General features: G+C 43.8%; 1 protein-coding gene across 1 annotated transcript in view; it reads right to left on the bottom strand.

The window, feature by feature from the left end:
• PPP1R16B (protein phosphatase 1 regulatory subunit 16B) overlaps positions 1 to 18,606 on the bottom strand; it is a 118,010-nt gene that overhangs the window by 69,769 nt on the left and 29,635 nt on the right. The window contains exon 2 of the mRNA XM_003825887.3: positions 17,650 to 18,000. Within this exon, the coding sequence (XP_003825935.1) occupies positions 17,650 to 17,899 (250 nt within the window). The 5' untranslated portion in view covers positions 17,900 to 18,000. The remainder of the gene's footprint in view (positions 1 to 17,649; positions 18,001 to 18,606) is intronic.

Here is an 18,606-nt window from a genome sequence, read left to right as displayed (position 1 = left end):
GCCCCAGACACTGGCTGACCCAGCAGCTACCTGTAGCCCCATGAGTGAGCCCAGGCAGAACCAGCAGAAGAACTGCCCAGGGAAGACCAGCAGAAAGAGTGCCCAGTCAAGCCAAAGAATCATTGAGAAATAAGAAGTTGTTGTTTCAATCCAACTCAATGTTTCAATCATTGAGAAATAAGAAGTTGTTGTTTCAAGAGTGGCTTGTAATGCAACAAAAGGCAAGTGATTACAGTCTAGCTCTTGACACTGATTCACCTGGAGGACTGCCGCTACTACTTTTGTGGTGCCCAGGAAATTTGGGGTCCTTAAGCCAAAAAGCCTGTGTCCTGAGCTTCTCTTGAAAGACTGAAAACCCTAACACCTCCATCAAGATTTGGGTTTCATTTAGCTTTTCCAGCATAACTGGCAGAGGCACCATTTCCCTCTCCCCTACTCAGCAGGTTTCTTGTATCTTCTTTTCTTAGTCTTCACCTCTGTTCTGCATGCAACTTCCTCAGCCTAACATGGTAGACAAAGGATGAGGGCAGTGGGACCAGCTCTGTTTGTTGGTACAAATATGGGATGGACATGTTGGAAAATGTAATACTCTGAGAAGATTCTGGAACATTCCTGTTTTTCAAACCCCAGTGTTCCTCCACGTGATGCTCCAGCTTTGGCGATTGTTGAGAGAAAGGCCTGAAGTCTGTGCATACAAAGAGCCTCATGAGTTTTGTTGACAGAAATACTGACCATTTTCTCACTCCATTAGAAAGGAAACAGTGGGGCCGGGTGCAATGGTTCATGCCTGTAATTCCAGCACTTTGGGAGACTGAAGGGAATGGATCACCTGAGGTCAGGAGTTTGAGACCAGCCTGGCCAACATGGTGAAACCCTGTCTCTACTAAAACTACAAAAATTAGCTGGGCGTGGTGGTTGGCACCTGTAATCCCAGCTACTCAGGAGATTGAGACAGGAAAATCACTTGAACCTGGGAGGCGGAGGTTGCAGTGAGCCGAGATCATGCCACTGCACTCCAGCCTGGGCAACAGAGTGAGACTCTATCCCCCCATGTTACCCCCACCCCCGACAAAAAAAAAAAAAAAAAAAGGAAACAGTGGTCCCTAGAAGCCAAGCAAGAATGAATCATGCCAGCAATGCCTCATCTATCTTCTCAATGGGTTCACTACACTGAGAAATTTCAAAGATAGAAAATGTCTAGACTCCATTGAGCACCTGACAAGCCTCTCATATACCTCCTTATTAGCACCCTGGGGAAATGCTGGTTGAGTGTCATTCTGGTTTGATTTGGGGGAGGTTCCAAGGGAGTTCCAATTGGTTAAATATCCCCAAGATCCCTAGGATAGTATCACCTTGGTGATCGACCATGGTTGACCAGCCTACCAACAGCAGTTTCTTCTCCCAAGAGCAGTCTCATACTATCCAAGTTTATGAGGCTGCTGCATAAAAACACAATGCCAGGATCACAGGAGAATAATTGCCTTGCATGTCTGAAATTCAGTTAAGCACGGTCAACTCATTCTGTGCTTGTAGGCAGACCTGGCTGGGACGCCAAATTATAATCAGAAGGTTGTACATAATCATCATGTTTAATGATTACGCCAAGATCACCAAGATGGGTTGAAGTCCCCTTTTTCCATAATCAGATTGTCCTTAGCAATGGGATGGTAATCATCAAAGTTGTTGCTCACAGTGTCCTCTACCTTGAATGATATTTAAATAGAATTGTTCATAAATGATCCCCTAGCCCCCTTTTTCTGGCATCTGTTCTTGACAAGGCCTTCCCCCCTCCGCCCCCCCACCCCCCGCCCCGAGATACAGGGCCTTGCTCTGTCACCCAGGCTGGAGTGCAGTGGCACAATTGTGACTTACTGCAGCCTTGCCCACATGGGCTTAAGCAATTCTCCGGCCTCAGCCTCCCAAGCAGCTAGGACTACAGGCCCACACCACCATGCCTGGCTTTTGTTTTTGGTAGAGATACAGTCTCAATATGTTGCCCAGGCTGGTTTCGAACTCTTGGCCTCAAGTGATCCTCCTGTCTTGGCCTCCCAAAGTGCTGGGATTACAGGTATGAGCCACCATGCCCAGCAAGGCCTTCTTTATAATAACACCATCCATTGTTAAGCATGTTAATACTATGCTCTCTTCACAATGACTTTGCTAGACTCTGAGCTCCAAGGTGGTCTGGCCCATTTTGTTTTGTTCACCACTGAACAACCAATGCCAGCCTGATGATGTCCAGACTATGTTCCATAAATGTCTGTGCATGAATTGCTACTCTGACCCATCACATTTTGTTGTAATTTAACCCTCAGAGAGAAATCGTCTTCTAAGTTTTGTAGGAAAGATGGTTTTTTTTTTTCTGAGATGGAGTCTCATTCTGTCACCCAGGCTGGAGTGCAATGGTGCAATCTCAACTCACTGCAACCTCCACCTCCTGTATTCAAGCAATTCTCCTGCCTCAGCCTCCTGAGTAGCTGGGATTACAGGCATGCACCACCACGCCCAGCTAATTTTTGTATTTTTAGTAGAGACTAGGTTTCACCATGTTGGCCAGGCTGGTCTCGAACTCCTGACCTCTGGTGATCCACCCACCTTGGCCTCCCAAAGTGCTGGGATTACAGGCGTGAGCCACTATGCCCAGCCAGCTCTTTTTTTTTTTTTTTAATTGTTTTTTAATTGTCGAGAGTCCTGCTACTATTCCCACATACCAACTGCAAATAACAATGTAGTTAAGTTCATTTCAGTTGCACAACTATTCCCAATAGTTGACTTTGATACATTAATCTGGAAAAGGTCTCCAGGGGTGTGGCCCCAGGCAGCATCTCTGCCCATGACCTATTCAACAATTTTTTTTTTTTTTTTTTTGAGATGGAGTCTTGTTCTATTGCCAAGGCTGGAGTGCAGTGGCATGATCTCGGCTCACTGCAACCTCCACCTCCCGTGTTCAAGCAATTCTTCTGCCTCAGCCTCCCGAGTACCTGGGACTACAGGTGCCCACCACCACACCTGGTTATTTTTTGTATTTTTTAGTAGAGACAGGGTTTCACCATGTTGGCCAGGCTGGTCTCGAACTCCTGACCTCAGGTGATCTGCCCACCTCGGCCTCCCAAAGTGCTGGGATTAACAGGCGTGAGCACCACGCTGGGCCCTATTCAACATTTTTATCAGGGATTTGGATAATGGCCTATGACTGTGTTTCTAAGTCAGCAGCCTCTAGCTTAGCCACAGTTGACTACATTATTTCTAACTAAACACAATAAAAAATTTAGCAGCTATTGTATTGGACAACACATTTCCATCATCAGAAAAAAATTCTATTGCACAATTCTGGTTTAGAAGGCAAATCCTTATTGCAATTATGAATGATATGGAGTAGAAACTGCTGGTGAATATTTCATTTGGGGTGAATATATTTAATTATGGCCTGACAAGCATCCATTCTCTCTCCTTCTGGAAATAGCATCCCAATATTTTTGGGGGAGTGGGTAGGTACAACATAATACCAAGTGTCAGTCCATGTGTTTGGGAGAAGCAGACTCCAGGAGTGGGCATATGGCTCCAACCAGACCAATCATAGCATTGCTTCTCTTATCTAGCCATAACAATTGACTCAGGAATTGACCTCATAGCCAATGAGGTTCCATTCTGGGACTTGTTGAGCCTGGGACACTTCTGGGAAAATAAATTATTCTTACTGAGGTTGCCAAAAGGATTTAGGATATATATTTCAAGCTGCTGATAGTCGTCTTCTCAGAGACATTTCTTGGTAGTCTCATGTATCCACAAGTGCCTGAAGCTGTGCTATCTTTGAACTCTCCACTACGTGAACACTGTTTTGTTAACCTTGTTAGCTTGAGTTTTTGTCACTGGTGACACAAAAGTCCTAACGTATCATTCAAGAATCCAAAACTATCTGAACAGGTAGATAATTGGGCTCAAAACTCAACAAGATAAATGCAGCGCTTGACCTCAATGTTAAAAATCAACCGTGTGTCCAGGAAGACTTTTGGGGTGCTGGTAATGTTCTGTTTCATGATCTGAGTGCTGATTAGTTACATGGGTATGCTCAGCACATGAAAATACAACTAGTTTTACCCTTTTCTGTCTGATGATTATGCTTCAACAAACAGTTTTTTGTTTTTGTTGTTGTTGTTGTTGTTGTTTTTAAATCAGGATGGGGAAAATGTAGCTTCATTAATGGGAAGCTGACTTGGGGGTTTTGTTTTCTTATAAATTCAATATGAGTCAACAGCAGCTACCCAAAAAGCTAATGGAAACTTAAGTCATACTAACAGGCAAAACCAACCAGAACGAGGAAAGTGACAGTTCCATTCACTCTAGAGTGAGCCAGATCAGACTTTGGGAAGAACGTAGACAGAGTAGAGCATGTTCACAAATCTCAAAGCCACATGTCATAAAAGAATATGAAGAGGAACGGAAGTAGTTAGCCTGGAGAGAAGGGGAGAGAGGATAGAATCTGGATAGGACTCAGATCTCCAGGCTTACTGAAACACTGGAATGATCAGACAATCTTATCATCTGCAAATAATGTTCTTTTCTAAATAGAAACCCCCAAGATAACTCACTGAAAAACCAAGACTAAGGTGAATTCAGTAAATTCGCTTGGTATAACATTAATGTACAAAACCCAAAGCCCTCCTTTTAAGACATTAAACAGGACTTATATGAAAACAATAACAACAACAAAAACAAACAAACAAACAAAAAACCCTACAGCTTTCCTAAAAGACAAGAAAGAATACATGCTTAACAGAGACATGTGCTATTTGCCCGCTTAGAAAAACTCAGTATGATAAACATATCACTTTGGTCCAAATTAATTAATTATTTTAATTTTTTAAAAACTTTTAAGTTCAGGGGTACAAGTGCAGGTGTGTTACATAGGTAAACTTGTGTCATGGGAGTTTGTTGTACAGATTATTTCATCCCCCAGGTATTAAGCCTAGTACCCATTAGTTATTTTTCCTGATCTCCTCCCTCCTCCCACAATCCACTCTCCAATAGGGACCCAGTGTGTGTTGTTCCCTTCTATGTGTCCATGTGTTTTCAGCATTTAGCTCCCACTTATAAGTGAGAACATGCTGTATTTGGTTTTCTGTCCTTGTGTTAGTTTGCTAAGGACAATGGCCTCCAGCTCCATCCATGTCCCTGCAAAGCTTTGGAGAAATCTATTTTTGAGGTTTGGAGGGAAAACTTGACCAAACAGTCCTAAATATTATGTGAACAGCTGAAAATAACCAGGAACATTTTGAAAAAGAAGAGTAATCTGAGGAAAAACTTGTTTTATCACATATTAAGCCACAATATAAACCTACAAGGATGAAAGCAGTACGTAACTGGCACCAAAATAGGTTGCTGGAACAGAATAGACAGGTTGGAGAGTTACCCTTCATTACAGATGAGGCTCTAGAGTACGAGGGTGGCCTCACAAACTCGTAGGGAAGGAAGGGATGTTGGGACAATTGATGATGCTTTGGAAACAAAATATAGACAGATTTTCATTTAGTACTCTATACTAAAATGAAGTCCAGAAATACTACCTATTTATTTAAATAAGGCCAAGAAACCCTAGAAGAAAACATAGGTTTAATATACATCACTAGATGAGGAAACATTTTAGTGCAAGAGCCCATAAAGTATTTCTGTAAAGGGCCAGAAAGTAAATATTTTAACCTTTGCAGGCTACATGGTCGCTGTTACAACTCAACTCTGCCACTGTAATGTGAAAGCAGCCATAGATAATATGTAAATGAATGGGCATGGCTGTGTTCCAATAAAACTTTATTTACAAAAACAGACAGTGGGAAGATTTGGACTTCAGGCCATAGTTTTCTGGTCCCTGCTTTAAAGGGATAAAAAAAAAAATGATTTTAAAAAAAGAAATCAAGTATCATTAGGTTTGACAATATAAAAAATAAGAACTCCAAGGCATAAAAAATTACTATAAACAAAACATTAAAGCAAACACATACACGCACTGCAGAAAATATACGAACCATACATGACAACAAAGAGTCGGCATCTCTCCCTCCAATGTCATTCTCCCCCTTTCTCGCCTTCTCCCTGTCTCCTCTCACACACACAAACATAAACGTACACTATCATTGAAACCAATAAGAAGCACACTAGTAAAAAAAATGAACAAATAGTCCAGGTGCAGTGGCTCATGCCTGTAATCCCAGCACTTTGGGAGGCTGAGGCAGACAGATCACCTGAGGTCAGGAGTTTGAGACCAGCCTGGCCAACATGGTGAAACCCCATCTCTACTAAAAATACAAAAATTACCTGGGTGTGGTGGTGGGTACCTGTAATCTTAGCTACTCGGGAGGCTGAGACAGGAGAATTGCTTGAATCCAGGAGGCAGAGGTTGCAGTGAGCCAAGATTGTGCCACTGCACTCCAGCCTGGGGACAGAGTGAGATTCCATCTCAAAACAACAACAACAAAAAAACAAACTAGACAACTCAAAGAAGGAGAGAGATGACCAGTAAGCTTATGAATAGGTATTCAACCTTAACTGTATCGATTTTATGCAAATTAAGACAACAGGACTATTTTCCATATATCAAATATATCAGCAAAGGTGTGTTTTCAATGTCATCATCCAGCATTGATGTGGCAGGTAGTGATGAGGTGGGGAGATAGCAGGGATGGATACACACAGCTGATACAACCTCTCTGGTAGTCAAATGAGTGGTTTATATCGAGACCTCAAAGCCAATGAACATCTAGGAATCTACCTAGTAAATAATCAAAGCTATGGCCAAATACTTTTTATTTTTATTTTATTTATTTAGTTTTTTGGAGACAGGGTCTCACTCTGTTACCTGGGCTAGAGTGCGGTGGCACAATCACAGCTTACTACAACCTTGACCTCCTGGGCTCAAGAGTTCCTCCCACCTCCACCCCGCAAGTTGCTAAGACCACAGGTACACGTCACCACACCTGGATAATTTTTTAAATTTCGTGTAGATATGGGGTCTCACTATGTTGCCTAGGCTGGTCTTGGACTCCTGGGCTCAAGTGATCTTCCCGCCTTGGCCTCTCAAAGTGCTAGGATTTACAGGCATGAGCCACAGCGCCCGGCCAACCAAATACTTTTATACATTGATATTCACCACAGCATAATTTATAGTAGCAAAAATTGGGAATGGCCTCAAAATGCAATAATAAGGGAGTAGCTGCATAAATTATGGAACATCCATGACAGGATATATGAGGTCATCATTAGAAATCTCTTTTTCCAAAGAGTATATAAAGATAAGACAAAATATTCAACCCCTCAACAGCATTTGACTGAGCTGACAGTCCTTTCCTCCAGGCTTCTGAGATGCCACACTATTCCTGGTTTTCTTTCTACCTTCTGAGTAGATGATTCTGGTCTCCTTTGTTCTCTTCTTCTTGGGTCAACATGCAGCTATTGAGGTGTCCCAGAGCTTTCTCTAATGATCCCTTCTCTGCAATCCCTTCTCTGCTCCAACTACCCTTGCTTCCTAGATGACCTCCTACAGTCCTGCATTTTTGAAAATACTGCACTTGTATCATGCTGATGACTTCCCAAGTATTATAACCATCCCTGATATCTCCCCTGAGCTCCAGACTCACATATTCATCTACCTCTTCAAGATCTCCATGTGGATGTTAAAAGGACATGTCAACTTGGACAGTCCTATAGAACTCAATTCTCTCCAAATCCCCTCTTCCCTCCTACTCTGATCTTCCCAGTCTCAAAATGTGGCACTGTCATCCACCTAGGTGTTCAAGCCAAAAACCCAAAAGCCATCACTGAGTCCCTCCTCTGTCACTTGACACAGAAGCCCTGTGGGCTCCACCTCCTGATTTCTGCATCGCCCAGTGACCACCATAGGCTCTCACCTACGCTACTGTGAGGGCTTCTCATGAGCCTCCCTGCTCCCCTCACAGCCCTGCAAAAATAGATTGCTACAGTCCATTCTGCACTCAGCAACCAGGAAAATCCATCCCTAATTCAAAATCTGTATCTCATCACATGATTCCCCTTTCAAAACCACCAGTGGCTTTTCATCGAAATCAAATGTACAGTTCCTACTCTAGTCTTCTAAGGTCAGTATGCTCTCCCTCAACCACCTCCTCCCCCTACTCTTCCACCTCCCATCTTTCTCCTGTCTTCAAACACGCCAACCCTGTTCCCATCACACATCCTTTGTACATTTCCTCCAGACTCCTCCACATTCAGGTCTGAGCCCAAATCACCTCCTCAGACAGGCTCTCCCTGATACCACAGCTCTAGCAGATGACTAATTTTGCTGAATTCACAAGTGAATGTTAGGGTTAAAGTTGTTTTTACTTTTACATTTTTATTTATTTGTTTATTTTTTAGGGACAGAGTCTTCCTCTGTCACTTAGGCTGGAGTATAGTGGCACCATCACAGCTCATTGCAGTCTTGAACTCCTGAGCTCAAGCCATCCTCCCACCTCAGCCTCCCAATGCTCTAGGATTACAGGCATGAGCCACCACATTTGGCCCTAAAAGTTGTTTTTTAAATGTACACAAACTCACTCCTTGTTTGTGTGTAGATCCGAAGGGCTGAAGACAGCTGGGCTCACTCTCTGCCCCATCTGTCCCTCTAGATCTTCCCCTCTCCGTGCCTGAGGAAGCCAGTTGACTTGCACTACATCAAAGGCTTCCTTGCATTCTGCTTTCTGGTTAGGTTTGTCACCGAAAGCACCAGAATGGCAGGGACATGGAGTGGCAGCCACCGCTCCTTTAGGCAGCCCTCTCCATACGGTGCCTTCCTTAGGTTCCAGTAGGTTCATTTCCTTGTCTCCTTCAGGCCCGGGGGGTGGGGTGGGGTGGGTAAGATCTCCCAACTTTTGCTATCCCAGGGTATTGTCCCATTCCTTGTTGACCCCCATATACCAGTGGTTCTCAAAGTGGTCTCTAGACTCTTTCAGGGTATTAAAACATCAAAACAATTTTCATAGTAACACTAAGAAATTACTTGCATTTTCCACTGTGTTGACATTTGCACTGATGGTGTAAAAGCAATGGTGGGTAAAACTACTGTTGTTTTAACAGAATTAACTTAGTGGCACCAAGCTGTACTAGCAATCACCATCTTCATTGTTTTGTATGTGCAATCAAAAGAAAAAAATCAATACCAGTTTCCCTTAAAAATGTCCTTGATAAAGCAATAAAATGTATTAATTTTATGAAACCTTAATCCTTGAGTACATGTCCTTTTAATATTCCATGTGACAAAATGGGAAGTTCAAAAAAAGAATAATCATTGTCTCCAACTGCATTACTTGAGCCATTTTTTAAGCTGTGTGCTAAGCTAGTCTCTTCTCTCATGGAGCACTAGTTTTACTTAAAGGATGTCTAGCAAACAATGGTTATTCAGACTTGAGTATTTAATAGGCAGTGTTTTTTTTCCTAAAAAGGGCAAATGGATCTTCTCACAACTGACAGCATTTGTTACCAATGATAGAATTTGAACTTTTAAGCAAAAATCCAAATTTTAGAAAACTTTTATAGCTACCACAAACTTACAGTTTCCCAGTACTTGAATAATTGTATGGCAAGATTGGTATTGAAACTATACATTTTCTTATATTGTATAAAGCAATGTGTCAACATTTGGAAGATCTGTATAACTCAGTGAACCAATATTTTCTAACAGATCCAATATATTACATTAAAAAAAAGTACACATGGGTAAAAGAACCATTCAAAATGCCAGACAGACCAATGGATTTTGATGTAAATTGATATGGCTTCAGATTCAGCACTGCAACTAACCTTTAAGAAACTACTACTTGTTGAGTTTAGATGTAGTATCAAAGAATATCCACAATATCTGAAAAAGCAATTAAAATATTTCCTCCCTTTTCCAACTACATAAGATTTTCTTTATTTACTTCAACCAAAATAACATATCACAACAGATTGAAGGCAGAAGCAGATAAGATACTCCAACTGTCTTCCATTAAGCCAGATCTTAAAAAGATTTGCAAAAATATAAAACAAGGCTACTCTCCTCATTGCTTTTTTTTTTGTTTTGAAAAATATAATTTTTCTTAAAAATATTTATGTTAACATGTGGTGGTTTTAAAACATGTCCACAAATTCTCTCTTCAAAAGATGAAGCTTAATTCCCCACCCCTTGAGTGTGGGCTGGACCTAGTGAGTCATTTCTCATGAATAGAAGATGGTAGAAGTGATGGTACATGATTTCCAACACGAGGTCATAAAGGCATTGCGGATTCCTCTATCTCTTGGATCACTCACTCTGAAAAAAGCCACCTGCCATGCTGAGAGAACACTCGAGCTGTCCTATACAGAGGGTCACATGGCAGGGAACTGAGGCCTCCTGCCAAGAGCCATGCCAGTGAGCCATCTTGGAAGTGGATTCTCCAGCCCCAGGTAAATCCTGAAGTGACTGCAACCTTATGAGATATCCTGAACAAGAACCACCCAGCTGAGCTGCTCTGGATCCCTGAGCCACAGAAATTGTGTGAGGCAGTATATGTTTATTGTTTTAAGCTGCTAAATTTTGAGTTCATCTGCTACGCAGAAGCAGATAGTCAACAGATAATGTGTTTATCATTCTGACTTAATGAATGAATAAATATTTAATGCCACCGTTTAAATTTCGAATACAGTAAATATGGGTAGATAGAACCCAGCTAAACCAAAGCTTTTAGGAGTTCTCAGGTTTTAAGAATATAAAGGGCCTCTGAGACCAAAAAGTTTGAGGACCACTTCCCTAAACCCTTTACAAACTGCCCCTTTATCAAACTTTCCACAAATCACCCCATATAAAATCACCATTTGTTTCCTCCCAGGACGCTGCCTGACACAACAATACCAAAATATTATCAATGGTTGTTGCTGTTCAGGGGGAATATGGGTGATTTTATCTTCTTCTTAATGCTTCTTTTTTTCTGTACTTCTAAAAGTTTCTGTAACAATAACAGGGTTTTTTTTTTTAATAATTAGAAGAAAAGAAACTTCCCTTTTCAAAAGCACCAAAAGTGAAAGTCTGAGCTAGTTCCTGTAGATGAGCTGCTGGTTTAAGATGGTGGTGGCAGGGCCCAGGTGTCCAGCACTGTGCTTGGGGGTGGGGGAGGGGGTTGCAGGTGGCAGGGATGACTGAGCACCCCACCCACCTGACCCCAGTCAGAACAGCTCCTTCCTTTGTTTTACATATTGGGTTTCTGCATAATATCTCATTTAAAGAAAAGTTTCCACTGCTTAAAAAAGAGTTTGAAAACTTTCACAGTGAGAAAAATCATTAAATTTAATAAGAGTTAAATTTAGAGTACAGAAGAATCACTCAAATATTTTTTGAATGAGAATTTCCATAAAGAAAACCCTACACATTCTGAGAGAAAAACAGAAGTCTCTAACAACTTAACATACATTCAATGGTTTCAAGGGAGGCTGGGCTATTGTGGCCCTAGAAAGAAGTTATATCTGGGGCTAAAGAGTTTATCTTGGGGGCCCCAAATCAAAGGGCCCAAGATGCCAGCAGAAACACCAGGATGCCTAAGGCCAAAACAAACACAGATCAGTACAGCAACTGAGGGTTCTCTAGTTTTCTAGTGAAAACAAAAGCAGGAAGTACAGGACTGCCTGGTGGTTAAATACATGGGCTTCGGAGAAACTGATCTGGGTTTGAATCCTGGGATTGAGTCTGACACTTAAAACCTGTGAGACCTTGGCAGGTGACTTAGTCTCTCTGAGCTTCAAATTTCTCATCTGTAAAATGGGGGATGAGAATTCACACAGTGATGCCATTTTCCAAGACAGTACAGCAGTTTCTTAAAAAGTTAAACATAATTTACCATATGACCCAACAATTCTATTCCTAGGTAATGACCCAAGAGAAATGAAAACATATATCCACACAAAGACTTGTACCCAAATTTGCCTACCAGCATTCTTCATCCTACCCCAAAATAGAAATAATCCAAACGTTCACCTACTGGTGAATGGATAAACAAAATGTGGCATATCTATACAATGGAATACTACAGGGCAATGAAAGGGAATGAAGCCCTGATATATGATGTCACACCAAGGATGAACCTTGAAAGCAGTATTCTGAATGAAAGAAGCCAATCACAAAGATCATATACTGTATGATTCCATGTAAATAATATGTCCAGAAAAGGCAAATCTATACAGACAGAAAGTAGATTATAGTTGCCTGGGTCTGGGAACCAGGAGTCACTGCAAATGGGCATGAGGCTTCTTTTTGGGATGATGAAAATGCTTTCTGTTTGTTTTTGAGATGGGGTCTTGCTCTGTCACCCAGGCTAGAGTGCAGTGGTTCAATCATGGCTCACTGCAGATTTAACCTCCCGGATTCAAGCGATCCTCCTGCCTAAGCCTTCCAAGTAGCTGGGACCACAGGCAAGTGCCACCACGGCTGGCTTTTTTTTTTTTTTTTTTCAGTACAGACAGGCTCTCCAGGCTGGTCTAGAACTCCTGGGCTTGAGTGATCCTCTACCTTGGCCTCCCAAAGTGCTGGGATAACAAGTGTTAGCCACACCACTCAGCGATGGCAATGTTTTACAACTGGATTGTGGCTGATGGATGCACAATTCTGTAAATTTACTGAAAATCATTGAATAGTACACTTAAAGTGGGCAAATTTTATAATATGTAAACTGAACCCCAAGCTATTTTTTAAAAATGGGGTTTGACTCTCTAACCTCAGAGAGTTGCTGTGAAGATTAACCGAGATAACATATGTAAGGCAAGCTGCCTGGTACAAAGTACCTGATAAATAATAACAATGATGACAATCAGAATATGTTGTAATAATAGATTACGTAAATGTAGAATAATAGTGTAGAATAACAACAATTTATACCACTTACATAGCTCTTACCATACCACTTCAACATTTATCAACTTAATTTAACCCCCCCAACAACGTTATGAAGCAGGTACATCATCATCCTCATTTTTACCGATGGGGAGATGAAGGCACTGAGAAGTAAAGTAACTTTCCCAAGGATGCACAGCTAGTAAACGGTAGAGCTAGGATTTGAATCCTGGAGGACAAACTGCAGGGTCTGTGCTCCTAGCCATGACACTACACTGTCTCTCAGTAAACATCAGCTACGTATTGAGTTGCTACTTTAACCAGGGATGGGAAAAGGCTCACAGATGGCTCCCCAGAGGTCACGCCAGACTCAAAGCTGAGGGTTACAGGAGTTAGTCACAGGAAGAGTGTCCCAGACAGAGGGAATTGCATATACAAAGGTGTGGAGGTAAGATAACGCAGGGAATATGGGAGGATCTTGGTGGAGCTGGCATTGCCTGGGGCATAGGGTGATGGCAGTGAGAGCAGTGAGCATGGGGCTCAGGCAGGTCCAAGGGCAAGGACACTAGTCTAAAGGCAATATGGGACCAGAGGACGAAACTCAGTGAGTTCCTAGCCTGCCTTTCTCTGGAAACAACTCACAATCCCCAGGCAGGTGGGGGAGGTTGACTCAGAGGCTGCTGTGAGCTCAGGGGAGTGGGGGAGCTGCCACCCCACGCTCCCACGCCACTGTGAGCTAACACCCCGGCAGCCTCCCAAACACCAGCTCCACCAGCAAGAAGCAGCCGTTCCCAGCCTGCTGAAAGCAGCAGGCTCTGTAGTGCTGCCAGGAAGCTGAGCATAGCCCAGTGAGGTCAAGGGCTGACTGATGGCAGCCTCACACCCCTCATCCAAACCCAGGCACCTGTGGACCCTAAAACCAACCCAAGAGCCTGCCACAGAGCACAGTATTCTGGCCCCTTCCCCTCACTTGGCTGCCCCATAGAGACAGGGGGATCAGCCCATGGGGTCTAGCACTTTTCTCATTCAAATTTAATACCTTCAGATCCATCTCTTTCATTTCATCACATCTGTCCTTGATAAACATTTGCACATGGAAATAAAACATTCACTGTGGCAAAAGCAAAGCTACTGGAAAAATCTGCATCAATAAGGAGCTAGTTAGAAAATTCTGGTAATCCATACTATGGAATACTACACAGCAGATAAAAATAATGGCACAGATCTGTACTGTACACGTTCTGGCATGAAAACGTCTCCAAGATATACCGTTGGATGGGAAAAAAAAGAAAATTGCAGAATAATGTATCCAGGATACCATCACTTATGTAAAAACTTTTTAAAAAAGAAACCTGGCTCTATATTTCTCTTAAGTCCACAAATGCATATGCAAATGAAAAAAATACCTGGAAAAGAAACATCAAACTAACAACAGTAGTGATGGATGGACAAAAAGAAGCAAAGGAGGGGAGGAAGGAGAGAGGGAGGAAGGGAGGGACAGAAAGGACTTTTTACTCTGTACACTTCTATGTTGATTGATTTTTACAAGAAGAATGTATCTGTGCATATTTAGGTTCTGAAAAACATTAAAGTCTGTAAAAAACAAAACAAAATAAAGTGCGTTATCACCGTGCTGGTACAGGTCTCAGGGTAACCTTTCAAAGAACTGTCACGTCCAGGACCTTGTCTAAGTCTTGCCATACCCTCTTGAGGGCAATCTTTCAAAACCTGATTTTACAGATTAAAAAACTAAACGCGGTGGCTCACACCTGTAATCCCAGCACTTTTGGAGGCCGAGGTGGGCGGATCACTTTGAGGTCAGGAGTTTGAGACCAGCCTGGCCAACATGGTGAAACCCCAACTCTACTAAAAATACAAAAATTAGCTGGGTATGGTGGTGCGTGCCTGTAGTCTCAGCTACTTGAGAGGCTCAGGCAGGAGAATCGCTTGAACCCGGGAGGCAGAGTTTGCCGTGAGCCAAGATTGTGCCACTGCACTCCAGCCTGGGCGACAGAGCGAGACTTCATCTCAAAAACAAAGCAAAGCAAAACAAAAAAACTGGACCCACAGAGGTGAAACAAGCTGCTCAAAGTCACAGGCAGGGCTGCGGGGCACTGATCCCTCCACTCCCAGCCCAGTGCTCCTTCTAACCAGGAAACAAGACATCAGCAAGGGGTAGGGACTGGGCAGGGGGCTGGGAGGATGGTCTGAAGCCCACAGCCCATGCACAGAGCCCCTCAGGGAGGGGCAATGGGGCTTTGTCAGGGAAGAAGGCAGTCAATAACGAAGGGTGAGAGAAGAGCTGATGAACTTCCGCCCCCAACAAAAATTAGACATCATGACAAGCCACCCACTGCGTGGGGATGGGGCTGCCGCGTCACTTGGCAAACTGCACGTGGGAAGGAGCCTCGGGGCCATGTCCCCAAGCCCAAGATTCCACCTCTCTTCTCACCCAGGCTGCTCACCCCGGGCTCTCAGCGGAGCCGCTCCCAGCAGAGTGGTTCCAGGGATGCCTCTCGGCTCGTTTCCTAGAGCCCTGTGCAGCCAGGTGGAAGTGGAATTACACTTCTCAGAGGGTTCTAGAACCTGAAGAGCAAGGTGACTAAAACCCAGCACCCTCTTGGGCCAGAAGTGCCACACCTCTCTGCTCTTTCATTGACTGGAAGGTGTGTGCAGGGGCCCAGGAAGCATGGCTAGGCCTCTCCAGGGACAGCCAGGAAGGCTTATTATACAGGGATGGGCCATAGGTGCCAAGGGGAACAGGGAGGTGCACAGACCTTGGCTCACAATGAGCAGGCGAGACCGCCTCCGAACAAGCCCAGGGAAGGGGGCTATGGTTACATCATGGATCCTCCATTCATTCCTACAATGGGAAGCAAACCTATAAGGCCATGAGGGCAGTGACAAGAGTCGGCTGCCGGTGGTTCTGATCCCACTCTGCCACCTTGGTCAAGGTTCTGAACCTCTCTGAGTTTCAATTCCCCCACCTGTAAAATGGGTGTTATCATACATGGCTCTTAAAGCACTGTACATAGTACAGATCATGATATCTAGCTCATGAGACACAAAAATAATATAATTAAATTAAATATGGCAAGTACAAGGTATCCATAAAATCTGGAAACATAGGCCAGGCGCAGTGACTCATGCCTGTAATCCCAGCATTTTGGGAGGCCAAAGCAGGTGGATCACCTGAGGTCAAGAGTTCAAGACCAGGTTGGCCAACATGGCGAAATCCCATCTCTACTAAAAATTTAAAAAAATAGCCAGGGCATGGAGGTGAACGCCTGTAATCCCAGCTACTCGGGAGGCTAAGGCAGGAGAATTGCTGGAACCTGGGAGGCAGAGGTTGCAGTGAGCCGAGATTACACCGCTGCACTCTGCCCAGCCTGGGCAACAGAGTGAGACTCCGTCTCAAAAAAAAAAGAAAAAAAAAAAAAAAAAGAAAAAAATCTGGAAACATAGATTGTATGAATGTGTATACATATTTGTTTATATTTATTTACTCATTCACTTTACAAACTGAAAATATCCTAGACAGCATTGTCTATATCTGTTTTCAGACTTTATGGACATCCTTTGATAATGTAAATAAAATATACTAATATAATAAAATAAAACAGTAATAATCACTTCCTCAGCATAAGGGACCATATTTAGGAACTTCACAGGGATTTTCTAACTTAATGTTCACCGCAAGCCCTTAAAGTGGATTTTCTTATTAGCCCCATTTTACAGAGGTGTAAACAAAGTATAGAGAGTGGAAGAGACTTGTCTACTTGTCAAGCTCACGTAGGGAACTGAGAAAGCCAGTTTTAGATTCAGGTAGTCTCACTTCAGAGTCCATCCCTCTACACCATTTATGACTGCAGCAAAGGCTACATACACGGAATACACGGAACAGCATTCAGAGGGTGCCAGGCATGGGGTCTGGCACAGAGGAGAGCTTTATGAATTGCAAGATCCTGTGAGTATTGAGCTTTTGGTGGGGAGAAACCAGATCCAACTTGTTCACCACTATATCTAGGAAAGTAATGCAAAAGAAGCTGTCTGTAAATATTTGTGGTTGTCTGTAAATATTTGTGGGAGGGAAAGAAAGTTATTATGGTATTCCTTAGCCAAAGGCTGGAATCCTTGTTCCCAAAAAAATACAGCTGGGCAAGGTGGCCTGCCTATAATACTAGCTACTTGGGAGGCTGAGGCACGAGGATCCCTTTAAGCTGGGAGTTTGAGACCAGCCTGGGCAACACAGTAAGACCCTATGTCTAAATAAATAAATAAATAAAAACAAATGAATGAAGATGTTTAAACAAAAAGTCTAGGCCTGGCGCTGCGGCTCATGCCTATAATCCCAGCATTTTGGGAGACCAATGGCGGGCAGATCACTTGAGCTCAGGAATTCGAGACCAGCCAGGGCAACAGAATGAGACCCCATCTCTACAAATTTTTTTTTGTTTTAATTAGCTGGGTATGGTGGCAGTACACCTGTGATCCCAGCTACTAGGGAAGCTGAGGTGGAAGGATCACTTGAGCCTGAGTGGCAGAGGTTGCAGCGAGCTGAGATCGCGCCACTATACTCCAGCCTGGGAGACAGAGCGAGACCCTGTCTTAGAAAAAAAAAAAAGAAGTCTAAGATAAATTCGAAGTTCCTAGGAACGTCCACTTCCTAAGAGGAATGGGGCTGCTGGAACTTGGAAGTGGGTCTGCAGACCTGCCTTGCCCACACGTCTACTGCACAGAACCTGGATTCCAAACCCTGATCAGAGGCCAAGGCAGCTGCGTGGCCGCCAAGGCACAGAGGGGCCTACCTTCCTCGGCGTCGTTCCTCAGCGAAGCCTCCAGCAGGGCCACGCTGGCCTCGAAGGACACTTTCTTGCGGCGGCCGCCCGTGCTGCGCTTCCGCTCGTGCTTTCGCTTGCGGTGCTGCAAGTCCTGCTCGTACTGTGCCCATTTCTTCAGCTGCTGGGCCCGGCGCTTCTGGGCGGCCCGCAGCCGCTCCAGCGTGGGCACCTTCTCCAGCAGCTGCAGCTCCGTCAGCAGGTCCACGTGACTGGCCATGGCCACCGCCCTCCCCAACGCCCTGGCTGGGGGCTAGCACGGTGCACCGGGGGCCAGGGCAGCGCGGGGCCTCTGTTGGGGCTGGGGCCTCATGGTGTGGCCTGTGGCAGGGAGGGAGACACAGATGAACACATGTGTCAGACTCCACAACTCAGATCTGATCGTCCCCCGACGCCCCGTGTTCGAAACGCTTTTGAGGTTTTCCTTCTATTGCTCCTCAAGAGAAGTGCAAATCCTTACAGTGGCCCTGTAAGTATCAGCAAGGTCTGGCTATGCTGTCTAATGCAGCAGCCAGTAGCCACCTGTGGCTATTTAAATTTAAATTAATTAGAATAAAGTAAAATAATTTAATTCTTTGGTTGCACTATCCACATTTCAAGTGCACAATCGCCACATGCTTCATACTGGACAATGCAGATAAAGAATATATCCATCACTGCAGAAAGCTCTATTGGATAGCTTGGTTGTCTGCCTCTCTAGCCACAGCTATTTAACAAGAACCATGCCATTTTAGTTTTCTTGTATAGAGTCACCCTACTTTACGGATTTGGGTATCTGAGTGCTGGAATCAGAAGGGGTGCAGGGAGGGTCAGGACATGATGGGGGCTGCAGACCCCCAAAAATCTGGAGACTATACAAACATCCAAGGCCTCAGAATTATGAATATCTGACACTTCTGCTCAAGCCTCTTTTGTTCTGATCACTAT

The sequence above is a fragment of the Pan paniscus genome, chromosome 21, assembly GCF_029289425.2.
Source record: "Pan paniscus chromosome 21, NHGRI_mPanPan1-v2.0_pri, whole genome shotgun sequence".
In the NCBI taxonomy this organism is placed as follows: domain Eukaryota; kingdom Metazoa; phylum Chordata; class Mammalia; order Primates; family Hominidae; genus Pan; species Pan paniscus.
The sequence above is the reverse complement of the archived record's forward strand: the minus strand, read 5'-3'. Positions and strand labels throughout refer to the sequence as shown.